At 39.1% G+C, this 26,129-nt stretch overlaps 1 protein-coding gene across 6 annotated transcripts; it reads right to left on the reverse strand.

Annotated features, from left to right (window-relative positions):
• On the reverse strand, nt 1-25,965 carry LOC107093487 (ligand-dependent nuclear receptor corepressor-like protein). Of its 6 annotated transcripts, none has more exons than XM_015388567.1 (8): nt 25,894-25,965; nt 22,286-22,351; nt 19,806-19,894; nt 19,574-19,700; nt 16,383-16,574; nt 16,211-16,283; nt 242-4,629; nt 1-154 (listed from the first exon to the last, which is right to left on the reverse strand). In XM_015388567.1, exons 1-8 carry the CDS (start codon nt 25,955-25,957, stop codon nt 138-140), a joined length of 5,016 nt encoding a protein of 1,671 aa, XP_015244053.1. In that variant the 5' UTR covers nt 25,958-25,965; the 3' UTR covers nt 1-137. The 6 variants fall into 6 exon arrangements, with proteins under 6 accessions (XP_015244053.1, XP_015244054.1, XP_015244055.1 ...); XM_015388568.1 differs by having other exon boundaries at nt 25,753-25,906; XM_015388569.1 differs by having other exon boundaries at nt 22,292-22,351; nt 25,753-25,894.
• Between the last annotated feature and the right edge of the window lie 164 nt (nt 25,966-26,129).

A 26,129-nucleotide genomic window follows, 5' to 3' on the forward strand; every position in this document is an offset into this window, starting at 1 on the left:
CTCAAGTTAGACAGCTAAAGATTGCTGGGTGTAAGACTGAACCATAGTGAGGGGGTCAGTCCATGTAGACAGCATGACGTCTGAAGGCACCAGGTTAAAACCATAGCCGCCTTCCCAGGAAGAGGAGGCCCCTTGCTTCATTTAGGGCTAATTTCTGCCAAAAGAAAAAGAAAATTATTTCAATTTGATGCATTCTGAAATGTAGAAATAATAAGTGAAAAATCAAAGAGATAAAAGTTACCGAACACATAGTCGCACCATCTCGGCCCAGTGAAGCCTCTCACTCGCGATTGTCTCAACACTTTTGCTGGTGGTGGTGGTTGAACTATTGCTGGGGATATTTCCCCAGATTGTTTTTGTTTACCCCTCTGCTTCCCTTTTAGCACAGACACAAGTGCAGAGTTGGACAGCTTTCTTGAGCAAGTCTTGCTGTTCGAGCTTTTTCTCTCATTTCTCACAGCTTTATCAACTCCTTCCAGGTCCTTCTCCTTTCCTTCAAAAAGGTCCGTAGAAAGTGAGCCGTTATCCAGTGTAACAGTGCAGGAGTCCCCTTCCGTTGACTCATTGTCTGGAGAGTTGATCTTTCTCAGAAACACGCGGCATTCCTTTAGCTTCTCGGGACTCCAGGCTTTTGAGGAGAGCTTCTGCTCTTTGTTGACAACCGCATGCTTCAAGGTTTGATCGACAGCACAGGTAGAGCTTTTCTGAAGAGATTCAGACAGCTGCCTTTTCACTGATCTGTGTAATGCTTCTTGATTTGACTGCCGGACAGTTGCTATCGGTCTGTTTGAGTACACCATTTTTCTTTTGTTTACCTTTTTACCTTTACAATTTTTCAATCTCATCTTTTCTTTTAGAGCCAGGAACCTTCTTCTCATTCTAAACAAAATGGCCCGAAATTGAGCAGACAAGCTAGATCTCCACATGACTCCTCGATTGAGCTTGCCCATTGCAAACAGTCTTCGACGTCTCAGATAAGCCTTTTGCTTTTTCATCTGGTGTAGCTGAGCCTGCTGATGCTGCAGAGGAGTTTTTGGAATGGTCTTGGCAAACTTTTTTAGGTGTTTGCGGAGTCGCTCTGCCTGAGGACTGTTGCAAACAGTGTTTTTATTGGCAGAACGAGGAAAGTGCATGATTTCAAAAGGATTAGGGGAGCTCGCTTTCTTAATAGCCAGAGACTGTGTCTCTGTGGTCTGCATAAACCAGGAACAAATCTGCTGCATGCTACAGGACCTGGGTTCATTGGGTGGACAATCAAACAGTGCTCGGACCACAGAGGACTCTTTAGATTTATTGGTATCTGGGCTTTTTGTATTAGAGTCTAGATTTGAATTATGGACAACTTTGTCTCGGTTGTTGGCAGCATTGGCTACCCAGGTATCCGAGATTACTCTTATCCGTCTAGCAAGCTCTTGATTCATTGGCTTTTCTTTAGCTGATGCTGCCCACCAAAGCACTGGCTTTCTTGGGCTGAAGATTGAATCTAATGACACCTTTGAAACTTTGTTCAGATCTTGAGTGATTTTCTCTCTCTCCCTCTTACAGGGCCGTCTTTTCAGTAGCTTAGTTTCTGCACGTCCTTGTTTGTCCTCCTGTCTCCTTTCATTGCTAGTCTTATTTATAAGATGCTGCTTGGAACGCCGCAACAGTGCATTACTGCACTTGTATGAAGAGGTAGCAACAGCATGTAAAAAGTGTATGGAGGGTTTCCTCTCCCTTTCTGAGTGGCGCAGTGCTACATTCTGATTTGGCAGTTTATGTTCCTTTCCATTTTTTGTTTCCATCAAGTCAGTTTGATTACTTGTGATTGGTAACTGGGTGTTGCTTTTGCAAAGCTCTTTTGCAGATTCTGGTGGAATTTTGTTTTGAGAAAGTTGTTTTTTAGGTGATATCCGTGTCTCTCTATTTATCTGAATTTGGCGTCGACGAGGTGATGTGGCAGTGACCGTGACAGAGATTCCAGAGATCTTAATTTTTGCAGGTCTTCCTGGTTTCCTGGAGGTTGCAGATTCATTCTGTTTCTGGGTTTTGATGGTGCTGCCTGACTGAGGTTCGGGCTCCTTTGCAGGACCTACAAAACTGAATTCTTCTGGAAATAATTTCATGATACCTGAACTGCTAGAGCAGTGCAGCAAAATCCCCAATTCACTTTGAATATCCACTGCTTGGTAAGTATTATTGGAGTCTGATTGGAGATGGTTGATAACCTCGGAGACGACTCGCTTGTTTCTCCTTGAACGACCATAAACAACAGTTATTTTAAGGTTCTTCTTGATGTTGTCCTCAGTGACAGTTGTAGCACATTTTCCAATTGGTGACTTGGAGCCTGCTACACTATTTTCTTGCTTTTGCTTTCGAGGTCTGCCAATGGGCCTTTTTACTTTTTGTTCAAGCTGTGGTCCTAGCTTTCTTGGCCGACCTGGCCTTCGTTTTGGAGGAGTTGTTTCACACGGGAACACAAGTTTACATGGTGATCGCTGATCCTCGGTTTCAGATAAACGTCTGGACAAAGTACCACCACCTGATGTTCTTGGACTGGGTTTAGGTGATGACGCGGTTGACCTAGGCGAGGTTTGACGCTTTGGTGAGTTGGCCGGTGATGATGTATGTGAGATACCAGCTTTTGCTGGTGATGGACTCTGCTTTAAGGGGGAAACAGCATGCTCCTTGCTATGGCTTTTGTTCTTCTGAGGTGTCCCTGACCATGAGGACTCTACACATGGATCAAATGCCACCTCTGTTTGTGAATTAGAATCTGCTGATTTAAGACTATATACTCCTTCATTGTCCTTCACTGGGTATACGTACATGAGCTTGATTGGACTGACATACTGAACTTTATTGTTCAGTGGGCTGCAGTCATTTGGTGAATTTTGGAGCATCTTCAAAGCTTTTAGCCTTTCAGATGACCGCTGCTTTCCATTTGAAGACCCATCAACATTATCCTTTTCTTTCACAGGGCTGTTCATGTTATAATGCTCTTTTTCAATGGAAAATGTTTTCGGCGATATCTGGCATTCACCCTTGGACTGTGTACCTGTTGGTTCAGGTGGTTCCTCTGCCGTTGATTCAAAGGTAAGATTCCCTATACATTTTTGTGTATAAAGATTTGCTTTACTCTCAGTTTCCTGGGTGCCTTTAATTTCAACACGTGAGGGATTATAAACAGGAGCATGGCTTACGAAGTAGGAAGAAAAACGAGGTGGAGGGACGATGTTTCTCGTGGATTTCCTTACTCCACTAGACTGATCTAACTTACAGTTATTCCCCTCATTCACAGGACTACAAGCTGTGGCGTTTTCACGGCTCCATCCACTACCTGTGACTAAAATGGGATTCATTGATACTGTCTGTGTTTGGACGTCATCTTTGCAGAGTTGTCCACAAAGATGTTTAGTTTTAGAAATGGTAAACCCATCTTTTCTCTCTTTTTTTATTGTCTGTAGTTTATCTGTTACAATCATAGCCTTTATCTCTTCCTCAGCTTTGTCCCTTTCACTTTTTGTAGAAATTGTGCATGGTGTTCCCTTAGCAATCTCGTGATTCTTAACCAGTTTAATTCTTGCTACTTTTTTTCCACAAGCTTCTTTAATTAGATCTTGTTCTGATGAAGTGATAGGTGTATCTAGAGAATAATTCTCTTCTTTCAACTTTATTCTCTTCGATGGCGTGCCTTTCCCCCGATTGTACGGCAGACAAAAAGTGGCAAGCTTCCTTTTTTCTGCTACAATTTTCCTCCTGGCGCAAGCATCATCAGCAGGTGTGGCAATGGCCTCCTGAATTTCCCGCCTGCGACGGGAACGGGTATTAGGTGACTTTGATTCTTTGTTACAATGGAGATTGAACTGATCATTAAAGCTGTCTTCACTAGCACTGCCTGTATGGAGCACCGTTCTGATTATTTCCTCTAGATGGGCATCAGGATGGAAGGATTGAATGGTTGAATACTTGGGCAGTTCAGAACTACCGAGAGCCGAGACTGAATCTTTGTCAAGTGGTTTAATGCTCTCGATTTTATGATTGAAGTGACTGACAACATCCTGCAGCAAACTTCTCCCAGGGTTCTGTTCTGGCTGATAATGTCCTATCTCGGCATCTGCATCCACACCTGCGGTAGTGTAGTCATGACCACTGTGACAGTTTTTAACATTGGGTTCAGCTTCCTCACTGTGAGTTTGGTTGGTAAGCAATGGTGGCTTTCCATGTGTGTTTTTACTGATTCTATCATGAGTGATAGGTAAAAGATGAGGAGGGGAAGGACTCCGTTCTCCTTCTGTTCTGGACAAACTGAGCTGGAGCTGCTTTAATCTTGGTATCTTTACACAGTCTGCTGCCATCATTCTCTTGCTTTTAGGGGTGTTAGATTCATTTGAAGGGATGTAATGGGATGTTAAATCTACTTCTTGGTTAACACCACAACGCCGACATTGAGACTCAGTGTGATCAATTGATCTAAGATTATGGAATGGAGGTAATTTTTCCTGAAGAGCAAATTTAAGGATTTGGTAGAGTAAAGACTTGTGTGTTGAGCAGAGAGAATGTAGAATGGCATCCAACGTTGAAGGCTGGTGTAACTTAGTCTCTCGCTGTCCCACAACTCCCCGTTGTGTAACAGATGGCAGACTGAAGCTGAAGATAGAAATGCAAAATCTTAATTTAGAGGGATAAACTGAAACATGCAGGTTAGTTTATATACACACACACTTAAGAATGCATCAGAATAGCAATAAATTGATCAGATTATAAATCGTGTTACAAATAGTAAAACCTGCCATAATAAACTGAATTTCACTGCACAGTAAAAGATGCTTTCAAATTGATGTGATTATGGCTTCTTTGTATCACCTACAATGGTGATACAAAGTAGTCAGTGCACAGCGTACAATTTTCCTGTCAATTATGGTGGTAGGAGTGTCATGAGTGCGAAAAGCTGAGTCATTAATGGAACCATATATGTCAAAAAGTTGTGCAACACACATCAGTAGAGTATAAGCTCTTCCCTTTAGAGACTTAGCTGCAGGGCAGTATCCCAACATGACTACTCTAAGAAAACCTTCAAGACAACTTACCATGTAAGCAAGATGAATTACCGTGAGATTTGTGAATTCACAAACTCCTGATAATATATCTTGCCAGAAGCCAACAGATACATAAGCCTTGACACAGTGACATGTCATATAGTCGTATAAAAAAGTTTGGGTAAACCTATTCATCTTAATTTTCTTAATCTAATCCCCTATTAATCTTAATTTTTTTCTTTAATTTTTTATTTCAAATTATTTGTGTGTTTGCAACAGCTATATCAGTTTGATATATCTAATAACTGATGGACACACTAATATTTCAGTATTGAATTGAGGTTTATTGTACTAACAGAAAACGTGAAATATGCATGAAAACAAAACTCGACAGGTGAAAAAATTTGGGTACCCTAATTCTTTTATTGATTTGAATACCCTTAACTACTTTTCACTGACTTTCTGAAACACAAAATTGGTTTGGTAACTTCATTAAGATTTGAACTTCATAGTCAGGTGCATCCAATCTTGAGAAAATGTATCAAAGGTGGCCAGTTGCAAGTTGTTCTCCTGTTTCAAGATTCATCATGGGCACCTCAAAACAACTCACAAATGATCTGAAGATTGTTCAACATAGTCGTTCAGGGGAAGGAAACAAAAATTTGTCTTAGAGATTTAAACTGTCAGTTTCCACTGAGAGGAACATAGTAAGGAAATGGAAGACCACAGGGACAGTTCTTGTTAAGCCCAGGCCAAGCAGGTCAAGAAAAATATAAGAGAGGCAAAGAAGAAGAATGGTGAGAATAGTCAAGGACTATCCATCATGCTTTGGGGCTGCGTTGCCAATGCTGGCACTTGGAATCTTGTTAAAGTTGATGGTCGCATGGATTCCGCTTAACATCAGCAGATTCTTGAGAATAATGTTCAAGATTCAGTTACAAACTTGAAGTTAAGCTGGGGATGGATATTTCAGCAAGACAATGATCCAAAAAATTGCTCCTAATCTACTCAGGCATTCATGCAGAGGAACAATTACAATGTTCTGGAATGGCCATCCCAATCCCCAGACCTGAATATCATTGAACATCTGGGGGATAATTTAAAGCAGGCTGTCCATGCTCAGCTGTGGAGAGGCTGTCCATGCTCTGTGTTTTGCAAAGAAGAAAAGTTCAAAAATCCCTTCAGTCAGGATCCAAGAACTCATTAAAGCTACAGGAAGCGACTAGAGGCTGTTTTTGCAACAGGGGGGTCTACTAAATATTAATGTCTCTCTTTTGCTGAGGTGCCCATATTTTAGCACCTGTCAAATTTTGTTTTAATGCATACTGCACATTTTTTGTTAGTCCAATAAACCTCAATTCAATACTTAAATATTACTGTATCCACCATTTATTAGGTATATCAAACTTAAATAGCTGTTGCAAACACCCAAATATTTAGTAATAAAAGTAATTAAGATTAAAAGGGGTGCCCAAACTTTTTCATATGACTGTACCTACAGAATGTGTCAACCAGATGCAGAAGGCTGAAGGAAAACAAACATGGATATGCTGGTTTTAGGTGGAATATCTGCTATTTCTTTTTAAAAACCAGCCAAAGGACTGGATTTGTGCCTTTGTGGATGGGAAAGAGTTTTACACGTTCTTCCTGACAAGATTTCGTAAGAGTTTGATTTGTCAACTCTGATAGCTATGAAACAAATCAAGAATGTTATATGTCACAGCTTGCTACTCTGATTGGCTAAAAACTCAACTTGGGACATGATTTACTCAAAACTGTACTGAATGTCCCTCTCTTTTGTGAACACTTTCAACAGGAGGCTTAGCAGATTGATACTGTGCAGAATTCAAATGTAACTAAACAGATTACAAGCCAAACAAAATTCAAGCATAACATGCTGGATTTACCAAGCATTTCTTTAAACCTTCACAATATTGAGCATTTGTGGGGTAGCCTTAAAGGAAACGTGGAGGTACACAGGTTATTTAGTCAAGGAATATTCTAATGACAGCTTGTGAAGGTCTACTGAACCCAATGCCCAAAGAGAACTTAAGCAGTGATTTACTTAGTATAGACGCTAGTGACTGTGTTTGAGTTACTTTTAGGAAAACCAATTTTATACTTGCCATACAAGCTGTACACAAACTACTTCATACTACATAAAGATACCACACCTTAAGCTTTATCCAATAAAAAAGATATCTTAAAGCTGTGAGGGGTAAACTCTCTTTTGGGAAATACACAATCTGCTAATAGAAATATGTACCGCAGGGGTAAATTGATTGATTTCCAATCAAATCCCGTCATATTTGCTGATTTTCATTTATTTTATTAAAGACCGTCTCATACCTATAATACTACAGTGTCTGGGGGAGAGGGGTTGTTTTAAATAGAATATCACAGTTTATTCAACATTTTACTATTTTGTTTTCCTCCCACTGTATTCAACTTGTTTTTAAACCTGTATAGGGAAAACATTTTGTGCAACATTCAAACATTCAGTATGAAATAGTTGTTTTATGTGACCCACATTTAATCCATAGCATCACATTTCTCTCAAATGAAGGTTAAAATCATTGAGGTAATAATGCCTATGAGATTAAAGCTATCAGCTAATAACTGTGGAGGTCAAACCATAAAGAGTTACCACCCTGCAACTTTTACATGGATGTCTTCAACAACTGAACTCTTAACTGAATGGCTCACTGAAGGTTAAATAACATGCTGATGAGGGGATTAAGATACTTCTGGTTTGTTGAGAAAGTGATATATCAAAAAAGTATTCCACTGAATCTTAGCCGAATTCTATAAGGTTTTCTTATACTGTTCACTAGGGATGGGAATCGAAAACCGGTTCCATTCAGAACCGGTTCCGTGTGTTCCAAATCCATGGCACCATTTGGCAGCTAGCTTAACGATTCTCTTAGCGATTCCAGGCAGCACCAGAGCCTAGCGTTGGGCAGCAAGACTCACGTCACGTTTTTTACGCAAGTTACACACATGGCATTCAGTAAGCAAGTACGACGTGACCAGGCGTAAGTGTAGAAAAGCAAAACAAAAGCGTTCAATGCGATCGAAAGTTTGGCTTCATTTTAGGGAAGCAAAAGCTTCATTAGATTTAGTTGACTGTGACGGCAAGGGTAGCCTGGCTGGCTCAGAGGCTGGCAGCTTCTGTTCACTGCCTTCTGTTTTCACTGAGGCAGGCAGAAATAGAATGTCCAAGGCGAAGGTAAGGCACTCACCAAGTTAACTGTTAACAGAATCGATAAGAGAATTGATAAGTAATCAAATTGTTTCACAGAATTGGTAAGAGAATCAATAAGTAATCAAATCGTTTCACAGATTTGATAAGATAATCGATAAGGACTCGAATCGTTTCACAGAATTGATAAGAGAATCAATAAGGAATCGAATCGTTTCACAGAATTGATAAGAGAATCAATAAAGAATCGAATCGTTTCACAGAATTGATAAGAAAATCAATAAGAAATTGAATCGTTTCACAGAATCGATAAGAGAATCGGAATCTTTGAAATTGTATCAATTCCCAACTCTACTGTTCACAATGATATTTAGAAAACAAATTTGCATTGAATCGATGCATGGAAACTATATTTGTTTCTATTTAACAGTATTATTTTTTTCTTCCTTTTGACGACACGCAGGGTGTAAAATCAGTCTTATAGCTTGCGTGAACAAATCCATCCAAAAGAGCAGATTTTTTGCTGATGGGGTAACTGAATATAAAAAAAGACAAAAAATCTTTGAAGAAAAATCCCTCCCTTTCCACATAATTCTTTATCTTCATCACATGCTAAATAACATAAAAACAGTTGTCCCTGTAAAACATATTATATACCAGAAAGATTTAGGTAATTCCAGCCACAGCAACTTACTGATCATTTTTGAAGAAGTGTTTTATTGATTAGATGTTGGTGACCAGGACATTCTGCTGAAAGCAGAAGGAACGATTGTAGAAACGCTCAAAGGCATTTTTTTTTTTTACATTTTATGGCGACAATTTGTTTGAAATAACATTCTCTCAAAGTAACTGTTCAGAAACATTGCTTACAGTTCAAAACAGCAAACAGAAGATTTCCAGTGAAATTAAATAGTGAACAATATTAAAACATCTTAGTATGATAGAGAATATATTTTTTCCACCTGATATTCAAGTACTTTCTGGGTCGAGGATAAACTTGACTATATATAAAATTACATTCTTTAGTGTTCTTGTTGGGTCAGAATCAAGTTAATTTCCAAATATCACTTAAAATTACTTCAAAGCAAAAAACAGAATTTGTACAAGCAGATTAAAAGCCTTCATGCATCATTATACGTCACACTGAATCAAAGTGCTTTGATGTCTACAGTCAAGCCAGATATCAAAGTTCTGCATCACAATAATAAATAAATATGCAAACCACAACATAAAAGACAGGCTTCTACAAGAAAACATAAATTATAGTGCAATAGCTAATTAATGTATACAAATCAGATTCAGGATAATTTGCTTTGTTGATCTGAAAACAAAAACAGAAATCACTTTAAATCCCTTGTGTATATACACAAAATATCGCAATTAGTGTTTTGCAATAAAACAGAGGTGTTAACCATCAGAGGGGATTTGGGCTCGGTTTTGTTAGCCCTTTTAACACGTGCGCAAAGCTGGGATGCCAAAATCCAGTCCTCAGTGACTTGTGTCTGGCACCTTTTAGACAAGTCTCTACTTTAACACACCTGAATGAAATAATAAGGTCTATTCAAGGACTCTGGGGAGCTGAATGTCACTTGAGGAGGTAATCGTGTCTTGATTCAGCTGTATCTAAAAGCTGTAGGATACTGGTCTTTGAGGGTTTGAGTTTGAAATCGCTGATCTAAAGGCTTCTCCATGTTGATCCTATCAGTGTCAACCAAATGACCTTAGCGTAACCACTCTTAAAACCTCCATCGGCCTGGCTGAGACCTGATGAGATAGCCATCAGTTTCATGACAACAGAGTTAAGCCTCAGCGACACTAAGAACTAGAAACTAAAGGATTGTTAGTTTTCCGTTTGGCTATTCACTCTGAAACGTATAGCTTAAATAACTGATGAAATTTAAAATATCCTTTTTTTCCTATTTAATCTGCATTTAAAGTAATCTGTAATTACAGCTCCCATTTCCTCTGTATGTGCCAGATGAACAAGAAAATCTAATTAACAGATGAGATGCTGAAAGTTCTCTCAACGGAATTGACATAATGCCACCTGCAAAGATTGCTTCGCCAAGATGGAAATGCAGGCCAGTGAAACAATAGCTCCATCAAACATAGGATAGCTGTAAAGGCTAAACAGTGAAGCACTACCTGATCTGAGGCATTTATTGAGCCACCTTTTCTCATCAGTAAACATTAAGGCAAAAACAAGGGTCTCATTTCTACATAGAGTCAGTTAAGTTCTTTTAGCAAATGGTATGCTTTAATAATCAATTTATCAGGATGAATCCAATCAATTGTTTCAGCCCTATTTCAAAGCAAAACATAAGCAAACAATGTCATTGACAAAATAATTGTTTGCTACCTTCTTACAGACAAAGGACCGGTACATCCTGTTAAAAGCTGTTGTATTGAGCTGCTCATGCCATCGGCAGCAGATTTTTGTTTACCTTTTCAAATATCAAAATCCATTTTGGAAACAGAACTGTGTTACGTCCTGTAAATACTTTGGGTAATGTGCCTTTGAATTACACTTTGCCAGCCGACAACATTCAACCTTTATTACATAATATTCCCATGTCCGCTGTGCCTTTCTAAGGTAACAATGCTGGAGGGGAAGGTCATTCCACTTCTGGACAAACTGAGATCGCTCACTGTTCAGCTGCCGATAACCCTTTAGGAGTAATCATAAGGTGGCGTCACTTCAATTTTCTGTATATCGACATGACTACCAAGGAATGGAGGAGAAAATATCCAGCGCACAGTGGAAATATTAATCTTCAGACAAGCTGTTCAATCATCTGACGCAACCTCGGCCACCATAAGTCCAATAAAGAAGGCTGCTCTTCCTTAGAAAGCAGAGAAAAGCCTGGCTCCCACAGAGCCTGATGCAAGTATGGGCTGAATGCCAACATCACAGCTGCTGAACTCAAGTACCAAATACAGAGCAGAGCATCATTGTGCAGAACGCTAAGCTCAACACCACCCAAACCAGTCGGCTACAGAGGAATGAGGCCAAACATTTTCATGGACATCAGACACTCAGAAAATGCCCAGATGGAATTAATACCATCCAGCACTGGCAATAAGAGCTGTAACCTTGATTGAAGCCCTCCTTGCGAAGCAAATTAGTTTGACTACTTCAGTTTGTGAACTGAATACGTTTTCGCATCTGGATTTTTTTTTAACTGACCTGCTAAGTACTACTCTATTTCTTTCCACTTTGGACAACATAACAGAAGCCATTTAAATTCTTATTTTACAAAGCTAAAAGCAGAAAAAGAAGCTGATTGAGACTTTATTTAAAACAGCACTTTAACTATTGACCCACTTATCACCTTAATTTTAAATGGATTTTCAGGTCAATATACAGCATTTGGTGCCAGCAGGCTGCTCCTCTCAAAAACTGTAAGTTGAGATCACTCACTGAATGAGTCATGTGACCCCAAGGGCGTTACTGCAGTCTAAGCGAACAGCTAACAAAGCTTGAAGTCTTTTTTAGGCAAACTGACAAGACACCTGATATTTTTGATTTTCTGATTGATTCAATAGGCAGATATCGCTGGATATTAGTATATGCTCTAGGAATGTGCCAACTGAGTGTCATACAGTCCCGCGCCATATAGCCTGAGACAGCAATCATGTACCCATAAGAACACAGAATTATTGGAAAACTAATTACTGCTGGTAACTGATGGTGCACCGATTACAGCTTTCTGGGTGATTACATATTCTCGTTCTCTAATAGGCCTGGTTTTGTAGATTTCAACTGTCAAGCCATCAAAACATTTTTTTTAAATAACTGACACTGTGTTATAAGATTACAAGAGACCTTCAATATTTGAATCAGTACCCGTAAAACAAAAATGCTCTGAAATATAAATTACGTTTTGAGCATCGACAGTGGCTCATTCACAGACTTTTGCAGAGGTAGATAAGATCGTTTTCCCATCCAAGTATCTGCCAATTACCAACCTCCAAAAATTAAGCAAATCGAGGCTCCATCGGTCAGCTGAACAACTGGTGCACCCCTGCTAGTTACAAACAAACCTGAGGTACAGATACGCATCGAAAGCTTAGACAAGTTCTCTGGGTGACTGTGGCTTATTGTGTAGACTTGTCTGTAGGTCCAATTCTAGCTCCTGCCTACATATGTCGATGTGCCCCGGAGCAAGGCACTTAAGCCCGAGTTGCCTTCCAATTGGCACATTGATGTTATGGATGTATCAGTGTTACCAATGTGAATGCGACTGTAGGTTAAATGCAGTCTCATTCACTAGCAATGTGCGAGACATGTCCCAGGTTTTGACTAACGCTGTACGTGTAATGAGGTTAGATGGCGTAAGAGCACAAGAAGCAGACGGGCTGGCATAGCAGCAAAGTAAATCGCAGCAGCTTTGTGTGGCTAAACCTGAAACGCTGCTTTGGTAATAGCACTACTCATGAAACTAGGCCCATCTGACAAACACAAAATTAGACGCAGCATCTAGAATTCTTGGAAACAGAAGTAGCTTTTAAGCTTTGCATTACTAAGTCACGGTCACAATGACAACTTCCTACAAAGAAATCTTTAAAAACTATTTCCAGAGACAGACAAATAACTATTTAACAACAACAAGCCCTAAACATGCAACATAAATCTCTTTTAGTTCCATGCACTTCTCTGCATCTTTGAATCTTAAGTTTATACAAGCGTTTAACAAAGCTACACGTCGTGTGAGGAGAACAGTCGAGTAAAGTTAAGCAGCAGTCATGTATGAGGTTAGCAGTATTACAACTACTGTAGCAGTTGAGTAAATATTTGACAAGGAAAAAAAAGTCGCTTACAAGCAGAAGATATACAAATAACAGATATCTCCAAGCTTCTCAGTTTACATTGTAAAACATGCAGCACGGATGCATTCCAACACACAGTATATATAGCAATGTTCAGACTAGTCTGCACTAAAGAGAAACAAAAGGGAAATGTGCGCACAAGGTGGTTTTAAGTCAACCTCTTGAATGTAAAACTATTTAAGCATGTATTACTGTAAAATCTCACTGTTAAACGAGGTCTTCAGCAAGTATCTCAAAAGTTGAAATGGCTCTAAGTGACTTGAGAAGCTCAGGTAAAACCAAGAGATAAAAATCTGAAAATGACAATCATCAATGCTCTGCTATTATAGTTTCAAGAACTGATATATAAACCTGAATAGCCTAAAAGTTAACCAGCTAAGAAACAAGTACAGGAGTCGTACTTCATTTCAAAGCTCCAAGTCTGAAGCTGTGTTTTTCAACACTTACCATAAGAGGAGTTTAAAGCAATAAGAGAAACAAGGTTTCCTTCAAAGATTTTCTTTTTCACAGAAAACCCCCAAAATAAAGCATTAAATATGTAAATTCCTAAAAGTACCTACATTTTAAGTACAACTTCATTTTTGGGTACAATATTTTCTAGAAGCAGTGCGTTGTTTCTTATTTTGACTTATTCTGTTATTAGGATTAATCAACTGATAACATTTGACAAATTCTGACCTTTTATTTAACCAAAGGAAAGCTAACTTCGGGTCCAGCTAGTGACCAAGAGAGCTCCATGTAGATGAAACCATCAGCGCCTGTTTTAAGAGTGAATGTACTGAAAATTCACAGTACATTTTTTAGGATCACTTCAATAAGCTGAAATTTGTGAAAAGAAACATGAATGTAAATCAATTAAAATTATAAACTACAGAGAGTTTTTCGGATTTTAAATAGCTCCGAATTTCAAAGCTCCAAGAGCTTCATAACTGTATTTTCAAAGCCCCTGAACTCTTAAGATGCACTGAGCACCGCAGCAACAGGAAAAATATAAACAGTTCTTCAGAAAGGACTAGGTCAGAAAAACACAGCTTCAATAATAAATCAATTCAGACACACAAAAAAACCTGAATATAAATATTGATGCACTTCATAAAGGCAAGAGTTGAATTTCAGTGAGTTTCCAGAGAACATTTATCTTGTAAGAGAGGATTTGTTCAAGTGTTGAGGAATTTGAGGCGTGTTGCGGTCTAAAAACCTTTCGCATCGGCAGTTGAGGCTAGATTTCCTGAGTTACTGGAACTGGTCATGGTACCAGATGCAGACAAGTTAGAACTTGAACTAAAGGTAGTAGATTTCTTTTTGGGCGGGTTCTTCAGAGTTCCTGTGCGCTCTTTAACTTTGTATTCCAGAGTGCTGTGTGGCACTCCGTAAACTCCTTGAGCCTTAGAGACACTCATGCGGCCAGCCATCACCATGGTGATGGCTTCCTCCATCAGTTCGTGGTCATACTGCCGGTATCTTCCTCGTTTCTTTCTGGGTTGTTTGTCTTTATCGCGGCAGCCGTCCTCTGTTTCATCAAGTGAGGATCTGCGTGGTCCAAGACGATCAGGTAACTGGCTGGCGCCGTCTGAACAGCCTTGTGCTAACAGAGGGGATCGGAGTTTGAAGAAAGATAAAGGCCTGGGAGATGCTGAAGATAAACTGGCAGTACCCTCGGTTAGTGAGGTACGCTGGCGGAGATGATCTGCCATGCTGGCCGTCTCCGCTGACACAGCTCTGTTGTGATCAGACAAGGAACGAACCTGAGGAATCCGGAGAGTTGTAGGTGATCCCAAACTGGGAGATGGACTTGTTGGTTGCAGGAGGGCATTCCTGAGCTGGAGAAATCTTTGAGGGAAGGCCTTTTGATCACTGCTTGGCTGATAGAAAGCTAGAGTAGACGACGGGAATGTAGAATCCGGGTTTTCTTCTGCTCCTCCCCCAATTTCTGCTCGCTCTGCCCAAGCTGCCACCTTCTGCAGGACGAGACGGGCTTCTCCGCCTAACGTAGATGACATTGCTCCGTGAGAGGTTGTCTCATCCATATAGTCCCTTTCACCTTGTTTAAACTGATGCAGCGCATCCAGCTTCCCATCTGTCCAGTTCTCCAGACCTTGTTGTAAGGTTTGTAGAGGTATCCCATAAAGCAAGGCAGCCCGTTGCTCCAGCAGCCTCCCTGAGCGGATATCCTTCAAAGCCTTGGACAGCAACCCCTCTGACAGCTCCCAGCTCCTCTCAATGTACTCGTTCATCTTGTGCTGCCTCCTAGGGATGGGAGGACCAAACAGCAGGGTCAGGATGGTGGTGATGAGGGGGTTTGGCTTAAGGGAGGGACAGGGTGGGGTGAAGACCAGGGGTCCACTCCTTTATTCCTTGTGTTGGTAACATCACTGCGACTGTTTCATGTATGTTCTCAGTCTGTTTCATACACTGCTGCATGTCAGTCACACACACACACACACCAACACTGTCTTTGTGTGTAGGAAAGCCTCTTCACGTCCAGGTGGGACAGTCTGAATGGCATACAACCCCTGTAACTTTCAGATATGCAGGGACTTTTACATGTTGGTCGTAAAAAGTTCAGAAAGAAAGTTAATTCGTTGAGAGGTACTGCAATGATGTCCTTACTGTCTAATCCGGGGCTTTTTGTTAATGGTGAAGCCTTTACTGTGACGTTACCGCTCAAGAGATAAAAGAGTCAACCCCATCGAAAGACAGCAGCAAATTTAAATAAAAGCTACTTTTTACATTGATTTGCACAAGTACTCGCACCCTTGTAATGTTTTTGTGTGATTACAACCCCAAATTTCACTCTATATTTTAATTGCAAAGTAATAAACATAATAAATGTGCGAAAAGGTTCAATAGATTTGGATACCTTTCATAAACCTTCAACAAGAAGATTCATTCAGCCAAAGAGCTACCGAATGGGTGATTAATCGTAAATGGCAATCGTGAAGTTAAAGGTAAATCAATAGAATTTTAGTATTATAGTATAATTTTTGTCTTGCATTGACTGTAAAGAAGATTAAAAGATCATCAGCACCAGTTTGGTTAAATACTCAGGTGTAATGTCTAATGCCCAGGTATTTTTGAAAACCAACATTTTTTTGTCCTCATCAGTGTATCTTATTTGGTATCAGAGAACTTTAAAATAATAAACAACAAAAACTCTTACCCTGAGGCGCTGTGATTGGATGTTGATATTGCAGAGCTTGCAGAGTTCCGGTTTGAGAGATCTAACACACAATCTTTAAGGACACAAAAACAGTTTTTGATTTTAGCTTTGTATGAATTCTTTATTTTAAGAACATACAACAGTGTTTCACACCATCTTGAGTGTAACTCACTTGTCCTGTTCACTGTGAGATCCAGGGGAGCATCTGAGGTCTCTGACAGTGGAGATGAGGGTCTTGTAATGCCATTTGTGGTGGTAGGGAGCAGGCACTTGGATGCATACTCCTCAGCAAACTGATGAATAATTTTATTCATCAGCTCCTGAGCAACCAAAGGTATCTTGGGATCACAATCCAAGGTCACATCTGAATCACAGAAAGGGTAAGATGGAGATGAAAGATAAGATTAAATGCATTTTAGCTCACAATTTGAAAATGTCCACAATAAAGCAAAGACATGAATTCAAAGGCTACTTAAAGCTGAAAACCACACGTATTTGCTTATCGGCATATCTAAGGACTTTATCAATGATCAATTATAACATTTTTGAAAATCAACAAGAACAAAACAAGGTAGCAAGGGAGCAATTTTTGACCAATGGGCACTTTTCAGGTCATGAATTAAGGAGCTTATCAATTGCTTATACACTACTCAAAAAATTAAAGGAACATTTTGTAATCAAGAGTATAGCATCAAGTTAATTATACTTCTGGGATATTGATTTGGTCAGGTAAGTAGCAAAGGGGGTTGTTAATCAGTTTCAGTTGCTTTGGTGTTAATGAAATTAACAACAGATGCACTAGAGGGACAACGAGACGACCATCAAAACAGGAATTATTTTACAGGTGGAGGACACTGACATTTTTTCCCCTCCTCATCTTTTCTGACTCTTTTTCACCAGTTCTGCATTTGCCTGGAGTCACTGTCACTACTGTTAGCATGAGGTGCTACCTGGACCCTACAGAGGTTGCACAGGCAGTCCAACTCCTCCAGGATGGCACATCAATACATGCCATTGCCAGAAGGTTTGCTGTGTCTCCCAGCACAATCTCAAGAGCATGGAGGAGATTCCAGGAGACAGGCAGTTACTCCAGGAGAGCTGGACAGGGCCGTAGAGGGTCTGCAACCCATCAGCAGGACCGGTATCTGCTCCTTTGTGCAAGGAGGAGGAGCACTCCAAGAGCCCAAGGGTCTGGAGAAGCCGTGGAGAACATTATGCTGCCTGTAACATCGTTACATGACCGCTTTGGTGGTGGGTCAGTGATGGTCTGGGGGAGGCATATCCATGGAGGGGCGCACAGGCCAATACAGGCAAGACAACGGCACCCTGACTGCCATTAGGTATCAGGATGAAATCCTTGCACCTATTGTCAGACCCTATGCTGGTGCAGTGGGTCCTGGGTTCCTCCTGGTGCACGACAATGCCCGGCCTCATGTGGTAAGAGTATGCAGGCAGTTCCTGGAGAGTGAAGGAATTGATACCATTGATATGCCCCCACGCTCGCCTGACCTAAATCCAATAGAACACCTCTGGGACATTATGTTTCCATACATCCGACGCCGTCAGGTTGCACCTCAGACTGTCCAGGAGCTCAGTGATGCCCTGGTCCAGATCTGGGAGGAGATACCCCAGGACGACATCCGTCCCCCACTAGCACGTGGGGGCCATACAAATGACTGAATACCATTTAGAGTTGATGCAATGAAATTTCAGCAAAATGGACTAGCCTGCCGCATATTTTTTTCACTGTAATTTTTGGGGTGTCTTTGAATTCAGCCCTCTGTAGTTTGATTATTTTCATTTCCATCTAATGATGTGGCATCCTTTAGTTCCTAACATATCACCCAGTGCATATCAGTATAAAAAAACAGCAGGATTTTTTTCCCATTGGGATCTGATATTTTCAAAGTGTTCCTTTAATTTTTTTGAGCAGTGTATTATACACAGAACCCCATAAAGTATTTTCTGCATCCTTGTTGCCATTAAACAGAGTACAATAACAATGCTTGTTGGATTTTGTTCCAGCATGCTTTAGTATCGTTACTCTTCAGCCACCTGCAGGGTGTGTCTGCTTAGGGAACAGCAGCACCCTCTTCTGAATGAAGGGGAACAGCAGTTTAACCAGGCATTATCAATAGTTTTGCACTGATGCCATTTTTTGGCCCCGATACAGATACCTGATACCTTCCGTGCAGTAATGGCTGATACCAATATCATATGTTCGAAATTAATGTGTGTGTTTATATATATACTACTAAGATGTAAAATAATTGCTATCATGGCTTTGTCAAGCTGCTGCCTACCTTTGTGAAGCAGAAAAAAGACTAATACAAAGTGAATCCAGTAGAACCTTTTATTGCCTACCTGGAATGGGTGACAATTAGGGCTTGATAAAAAAAAAAAGAAAAGAAAAATGGATTCAATTGACTTCGAATCGATTCCTTTACATTTTTGCAATATCGATGTCTAGCGAATGAGATCAATTAGTTTTATAGTGACGTTCACATTCCAATGAGCAGGAAAGATGCACTCAAGATGACTTCAAGCCAGACAGCTGCAAATATAGCCAATAGGTTGACTGAAGACATTAACAAATGGAGGCTCACCAGCAAACACCCTGTAGTTGTTACAGAAAACGCTGCAAATATGGTTTGTGCAGAGGAGATAATGCAGCAGATGCATGTCTGCTGTGTCCCCACTGTGTCACGTCCGCTTGCTCAAGTGAGGCTTCACTTTTTCACTTTTCACAAACAAGTTTGCACTTATGAGACAGTTTTGTTCACATCTCAAGTTTAAACTGTCTGATTTATAAGTTTGCACTTTGTGTTTAATGTAACAGGAAGAATTAAAATACATGAGTATTTGGAAACATAGGTGAACCACTTTCATTATTGTAAAAACAGATTGAATCCAAATTAATCGATTTAGAACTGTATTAATCAAAATCGTATCGATTCAGGACTTTGGCCAAAATACCCAGCCCTAGTGACAATAGTTTAATAAACTTTTGGCTCTCAAAATGCTATCAGTACCATATTTGTTGGTACTCGCCAATACAGATACCACCATTTTAGTGCTGGATCGGGGGCCCAGTTTGATACTGGTATTGGTATCGGTGCCACACTAATTATCAGTTCACCAGACAGAAGAAACGTCTTATCTAATGAACCACTACTTGATAATGAATAGCAAGTCAATTATTTGCATCCCTATTGAGAACTGATTGACATGAAAATGAAAAAAAAAAACTAAACAAAACAATTAAGCAGGACACCAAAGACTCAATTTATTAAATTAAATGCGGGTTAAATGCAGAAAAGTGGACTTTGGGCTGTGATACAAGGAACATGTTAATAAACTGACCTTTCTTATGAAAAACAGCTTGAAGGAACTTATGTGCCGATTGACTGCTCTCAGATGTGGTTGAGGTTTGACAAGGGGAGTAATCAGAGGGCGAGGAAAGAGGTGATACAGTTGCAGGTACTTGGTCCTATATGGAGAAAGACATGTTATCTTGTTGGTTATTTCTTCAGACTGGACTGTGCTGTGTGTCTAGGGAAGATATCATGCATTTGATCATCTCAACAATCCTTACACTGAGTTTGTCCAATGGCAGGTTACAGAACGAACAATGCGACACACTTGCTTCTGCTGACCAGTCATCCACCTTCTTAGGTTCACAGCCTGTCAAACATAAAAACTCTAAATTTCCTCAAATAAAACTCTGCCCATATAGGATAACCCCCAGAATACACATCCTCTGTCTTTGCTCAAGTAAATCCTGCGGAGCACTTTTGCAGTAATTTTAATCAACTGTTCCACATCCGTAGCTACACCTTCGCTATTTTTTCGCTCTGCTCCGATGGAAGCTAGCCAGGTAAAGATTTGCAATTACAAACGCACCAAACAGGAAAAAAGAACATCGATAAAATAGGGGTAACAACTGCTCGGTAACTACAAATTAGTGAATACTTCTTATATATTCCCAAAAACTAAGACAGTTAAATTTAATTACTGGGTGCAAAATATTGGTACTTCCACATACCAGGAAGCAGATTGGTCTAGATGAAAACATTTACTTCATACTGAGAGGTTCAGGAGTTTCATCAAATCAAAGGAAACTTATTGCAGACATGGATGAAGAGATGCAGGAATTTTGTAGGTTCCTAGTTATCCTTATTACAAAGATCCACAACAAAAAGAAAATGAGCAAAAAAAAGACATATGCTGATGGATGCTGCTGGGGGATTTCTTATGTCATATTAAATTAAGCACTCATTACCCTGTATTGTGTGCCTATGAATTAACAAATAATAATGCGTATTCTCGCATGGAGCTCCAGGGAACTCAGAGCAGAGAAAGACGGAGGAAATACAGATGCTGTAGGCTTTGCTTTACGCAAGCTGTCTGGAACGGAGCGGTTATGGAGGATATGGGATTTCAGGATACGCCTATATCCCATGCCTGTTTCTTTCAGTTGGTTTTCTCTTGTTAAAGCAGAAATAATAGAATAAAAAAAAAAAAAAAAAAACGATTGATCTGTACAGATTAAACCTTTCTACTTTACAGAAGCTATGTAAATTCCAGGAAAGCTCAGTCAAACTGATAACAGACACTGCTGCTATCATAAATCAAGAGCAAAGGCTGTTTAGTTGCTAATATGATATAATGCTATAATCACTGTTACTTTTAGAAAACCAAACCAGCACAGTAAAATAATGGGTTTGTATGGGAGACAGGAACAATAGAGCTTTTTCTTCTTCATAAATTCCAGAATAGCTCTTCAGACTCCTCAAAACCCTGCTTTTCCCAACCTTTAAAATAGATAATATTTAATTAAAAACGGCTAATCATCAACTTGCTTTTTCTGACTCAGGTTGTGCTACATTGAAACTAAGATGATGGCTTTTCATTAGCGAGTGCGATATCTAATAATAATCAGTGGATGTAAACCAAGGCCGTTTCTCAATAAGTGTACTTGTGTGTTTTCATGTGCTTGTGAAACGTCATCAGCCTCAGCCCTAGTACTGTTCCAATGCACAAGAACAAGAAGGCCGAGAACGCAAAAAATACATGGATGTTGTTTTTGCCACTTCCTCCCTACCGAGTTTGCATCAGAGCAGACTCGTCCATTCTCGAGATTGATAGCTGCCCTAGCATGTTTCCAGGGCAGCACTTACAGAGCTCAGAGTAGTAAGTTAAAATTTCTCTTTTCTGTTGCTGTTATTCTATGAAAGTACATTTTAAGATAATTTATTCAGCTAAATATTAATTTGAGTTGTGATTCTATGTTGATTATTATTCCCCCACTAAATGAAAAAGTAAGAATTTATCATTATCTTGAGACTATTAATAACAGGAGGTGAAATGCAGCTCCAGACGAGCCGAGCGTGTGCTGACGTCACAAGTATGCCTCTTTTCCAATTGACCCAGATTTATGCTGCGTTCTCAAGTTCTCCCCAAGTCCACACTTTCCTGTGTTCTTCTCAAGAACATAATTGGATACAAGTCCATACTCGCATTCTTGTGAATAGAGAAACGGCCCTGTAAGATTTCTGTCAGAGAGAATGTTGCCAGACCACAGGACGTCAACAAGCGAGGGCCATTTGTCTGCAATGGAGAATAACCACTAAGGTATCAAGCAATGAGGTTTTCAGTTTACCACCTAATACAATGTTTTTATTTCATTTTGATTTTCCTATTTAATATCTACCTAGATACTTTTTAAGCCTAAATAGCCTAAGCTAAATGCACAAGGATTTAAAAAAACAAAAGCAAACCTGTGCTGCAAAACCTTAAAACAAATTTAATTTTAAAAAGTTGTGTTAACTGAGATTTAGGAGCAACAATGCAAAAACATAGCCTAGAGCCCTGCAAAGACAATTGCTTAAAAAGCGAGTGAAACCCTCACACCTACATACATGTTATCCAGAGGAATAATTTTAAGAAACCTTCAAATTTTTAAATCAATGTACTCCACAAACTTGTAAAGTATGGAGATTCAAGTACATTTAGTAGTTTGACAGGGTTAAAATAATACCATGGTCAAACGCTTGTAAAAGATCAACAACCTACCCATACATAAATTAAGGTCTCTCAGCAGCATTGGGCCATAGATTTCCTCCAGAATAGTTTCAAGCCCTGCAAGACAAAAATCAACAATTTGTCATTCATTTAAACAATATATTCCTACTTTAAATGACATATTGTAATTTGTCACAGTAAATCGATAGAACGACGGCATACCGTTCTGATACGGTATGGTTAAATTTTAGAGCAACATTGCATATACTATTTTAGTAAAGCCTCTTTATCAACAATCTACATATTGTTAAAACAAAGAATGTGTACAGAATGAGTTTTATCTTTGAGCTAATATTAGAAATAAAACCAAACTGACCGTTGGCACAGACAGAGCTAGCATCATCTGGACACAACTGTGTGTCCGAGGCAATAATACAAAACAATGTTTAACATGGCGCTAAATGTTAAGTAACAGCGAAATAGAAGGTGGTATAGATTCTCAATGACATCAGCTTTATCTGCGTGTGAACAAAACATCTCATTTAAACGTTAGCTTACATCTAAACCTAGCATCGCATTAGCATAATCGAAATATGATTGTGTCAGCAAGCAAACTCGTGATTACTACATCATGCATATGATATATGCCACAGTGATAAGAGTTCCGACACATTTCGGGTTACAAAAATACACAAATAGCAAACACCGGATAACACAACTGCCAAACTTGGACAAAGGGTTAGCTGCTAGTTAGCCAATCAGCTTCAGCTCGGAGCAGCGCTCTGCTTTGCAGGCGAACGCTTGTCGTATCCGTTAAATGGTTTTAAAAACTGAAGCAGCGTATTTCATACCAACGCAGTGAACAAGTTTATGTCGCCAAGAATCAAGTTCCCTCCGAAACCCTTTCCTTTCTGCCAAACATTTAGCACACTGGGCCGCCATTCTCCCCCTTTCCCCCCCCAGTCCCGTTCAGGCGTTCTTCTTCTTCTTCCTATATTTTTTTATGGCGGTTGTTATTGAAGTGCATTACCGCCATCTACTGGAATGGAGTTCGGATAGGGACGCTATAAATAAATTCTTTATAAAAATATTAGAATAATCAAGTTAATAAATCTTTTATTCTTTCTACCAATTTTGTTTTCTTAATGTAATTCATTACATAATAATAACATTTAAAAGTAGAAAGTTTGTCCAAAATATCTTGTATATTTTATTTTCTTGTAATCGACTAATTCCCTTCTCTCAACAGAGCATTTAGAACAGACTAACAAAACATGTTTTACTGTCTCTTCTTGAAAACAAAATTCGGAATTTCCTGTTGGATGTTTTCCTATTTTAAATAATGTACTATTTAACCTTATATGATCAAAACTTAATATAGACAAAATGGTTTCCTCTTTCTTCCTGTTCTCCTCATTGTACCAAACTTTTCTTTGAATACTGTAAAGCCACCTTCCAGTTCTATCCTCATCCCACTGCTTCTGCCATATTTCCATAACCTTTTGTTTAATGATAGATTGATTTCTTATTTACTAAATGGTATAATTACATCAATATAACTATTTTTTGCAGCTCGTTTTGCATATTTATCTGCCAACTCATTTCCTTTTACTCCTATATGTGATGGTATCCACGTAAAAATAACTATTAAACCATTTCCTGAATTCTATAAATAAAAAATTGAATCTCTAATTGAAGGTCCAGTCTACTGATAGAATGATTATTTTTTATTGAATATAATGATGAACTTGAATCAGTTCTTACTAAGGGTGTGCAAAATAATCGTAATGACGATGCATCGCGATTCTAATTTTTGTGATCTACTGCATCGATTCTTGAAGGCAATAATCGATTATAAAAAAAAAAAAATGAACAAATAAAATACATTAATGGTTGGCGCACATCAGCCAAACCAAGTGTAATACAACTTCCAGTCCAGCAGATGTCGCTGCGGATGTGTTGTCGCCCGCCGCTTTGTGTCACAAGCATGTCCGGCCGTGGGATACTGCGATGAGTCATATGAAATAAAACATGGAGGACACTATGAAAATTCGCCCCACGGCTCCATCACATTTCAAGTCAGATGCTTGGATGCATTTTGGCTTTAAAAACAAAGAAGGTAAAAATGAAATTGATATGGCGCACGTCATTTGCAAAAGGGGAAATATACATTTGCATGTTTTCATTTTATTGGTTTAAAGCATTGCGATGCATCGCAATATTTCAAGTATCGTGATGCATCGTGATAGAATCGCATCGTGGCATGTGAATCGTGATTCGAATCGAATCATGACTTCTTTGCCAATACCCACCCCTAGTTCTTACAGAACGAAGTTCCTCAATCCACCCTAAAGCCAAGACGACCCACATCATCTCTCTTGCATAAACTGATACTCAATCAGTAATTGTTTTAATATTGAATTCTGGAACAATGAATGACACGCCACTATTGCAATTTAAATTTTTTGAAGCATCTGTATAAACTTGGACATGTCCATAGTACTTATTGTCTAAATAAATTTGTACTGAAATTGAATCTAACAGGTTTCCTTTTCTCCAACAAAATAAAATCAACAACACTTTTAGGAAATATAGATGGATGAACTGGTGAAAAAGGAACTGTTTGACTGATATTTGTATAACATAAATCAAAGTCTTTTATAATGTTTTCTATATTCTAACCAAAATAATTTAAATTACTTTTTTTCCTTTCCCCAACTAGGTTTTAAAATTTCTTGACACAGATGATTGTCATTTTGGCTCTTTAAATGACACCAATAAAAGGTCTTTAACTGTAATCTTCTGAACTGAAGTGGAAGCTCTCCCATCTCAAATAGTAAAGCTGATGTTGGAGTTGTTCTGACGGCTTCAGTACATAATATCAAGGCTTGATAGTGAATATTATCTAATGTTTTGAGTAGTGTATCTGATGCTGATCCAAAAGCTATACTAATGTTGTGCAATAACTTCTTTTGCACCTGCTTATGTCACAGATCAATAAAGACCTATCTTCTCTCTGATCTTAAATCTGCACTTTCCTTTTTCACAACAGAACACAATCTTCATCTTTCCGCAAGCCTGTCTACATCTTAATTCTGATGAATTCAAAGATTACATTTAATTCATTTATTTATCACGTTGCATATGCTTTTACATTTTTCTAGACAAATACCCCCATATAAATGCTTCACACTGTGTAACATCCTACTTTTACGCCCGAGTCTTCTGGAAAAAAAGACCATAACATTAATCAACTCTTTACATTGTGTAAAAAATGCATTAGCGTTTTAATTATATATCACAAAACAAGGGATGATCTTACCCGATTCTTGTGCTACATTGACAAGTGATATTGACCAGTTAAAGGGGGATAACTACCTCTGTATAAAACACATTAAATCTGTACCGCTCACCAGTAAACACGATTACAGCCTATCATCTACGTAAGAGAGATACTAAATACAGGACATGTAAGAAAATTAATGTGCTTTTATTTAATTAAAAACGTTAAAACTTACAAAGGAATTATGATTTCAAAAAGGCCCAGACCACCAAACCGATGGTCTTCATGGAACAATAATGTCTAAATAAGTTCCAATGTTTCCCTAAAGATGGTTTGTGTAAAAGTTTAAACGTGGACACCACATAACACAACATACCTTTCCTACCCCGCTTCCCGCTTCTGAGAAGAGAATCGCGCCAACAGGACGTTAGGTATTGCATCCGGGTTCTTCTTCTTCTTCTCTTCTATTATGGCGGATCACAAGCAACTTTAAGGTGCATACCGCCACCTACTGTACATGAGTGTGTAGCAGCGTTACTTCACATCTATTAGATTCTATTTTTTAATTTTGTATTCTTAAGATACATAAACAATGCTTTCCTTAGTTTATGA

The sequence above is a fragment of the Cyprinodon variegatus genome, unplaced genomic scaffold, assembly GCF_000732505.1.
Source record: "Cyprinodon variegatus isolate N-32 unplaced genomic scaffold, C_variegatus-1.0 Scaffold428, whole genome shotgun sequence".
Taxonomy (NCBI): domain Eukaryota; kingdom Metazoa; phylum Chordata; class Actinopteri; order Cyprinodontiformes; family Cyprinodontidae; genus Cyprinodon; species Cyprinodon variegatus.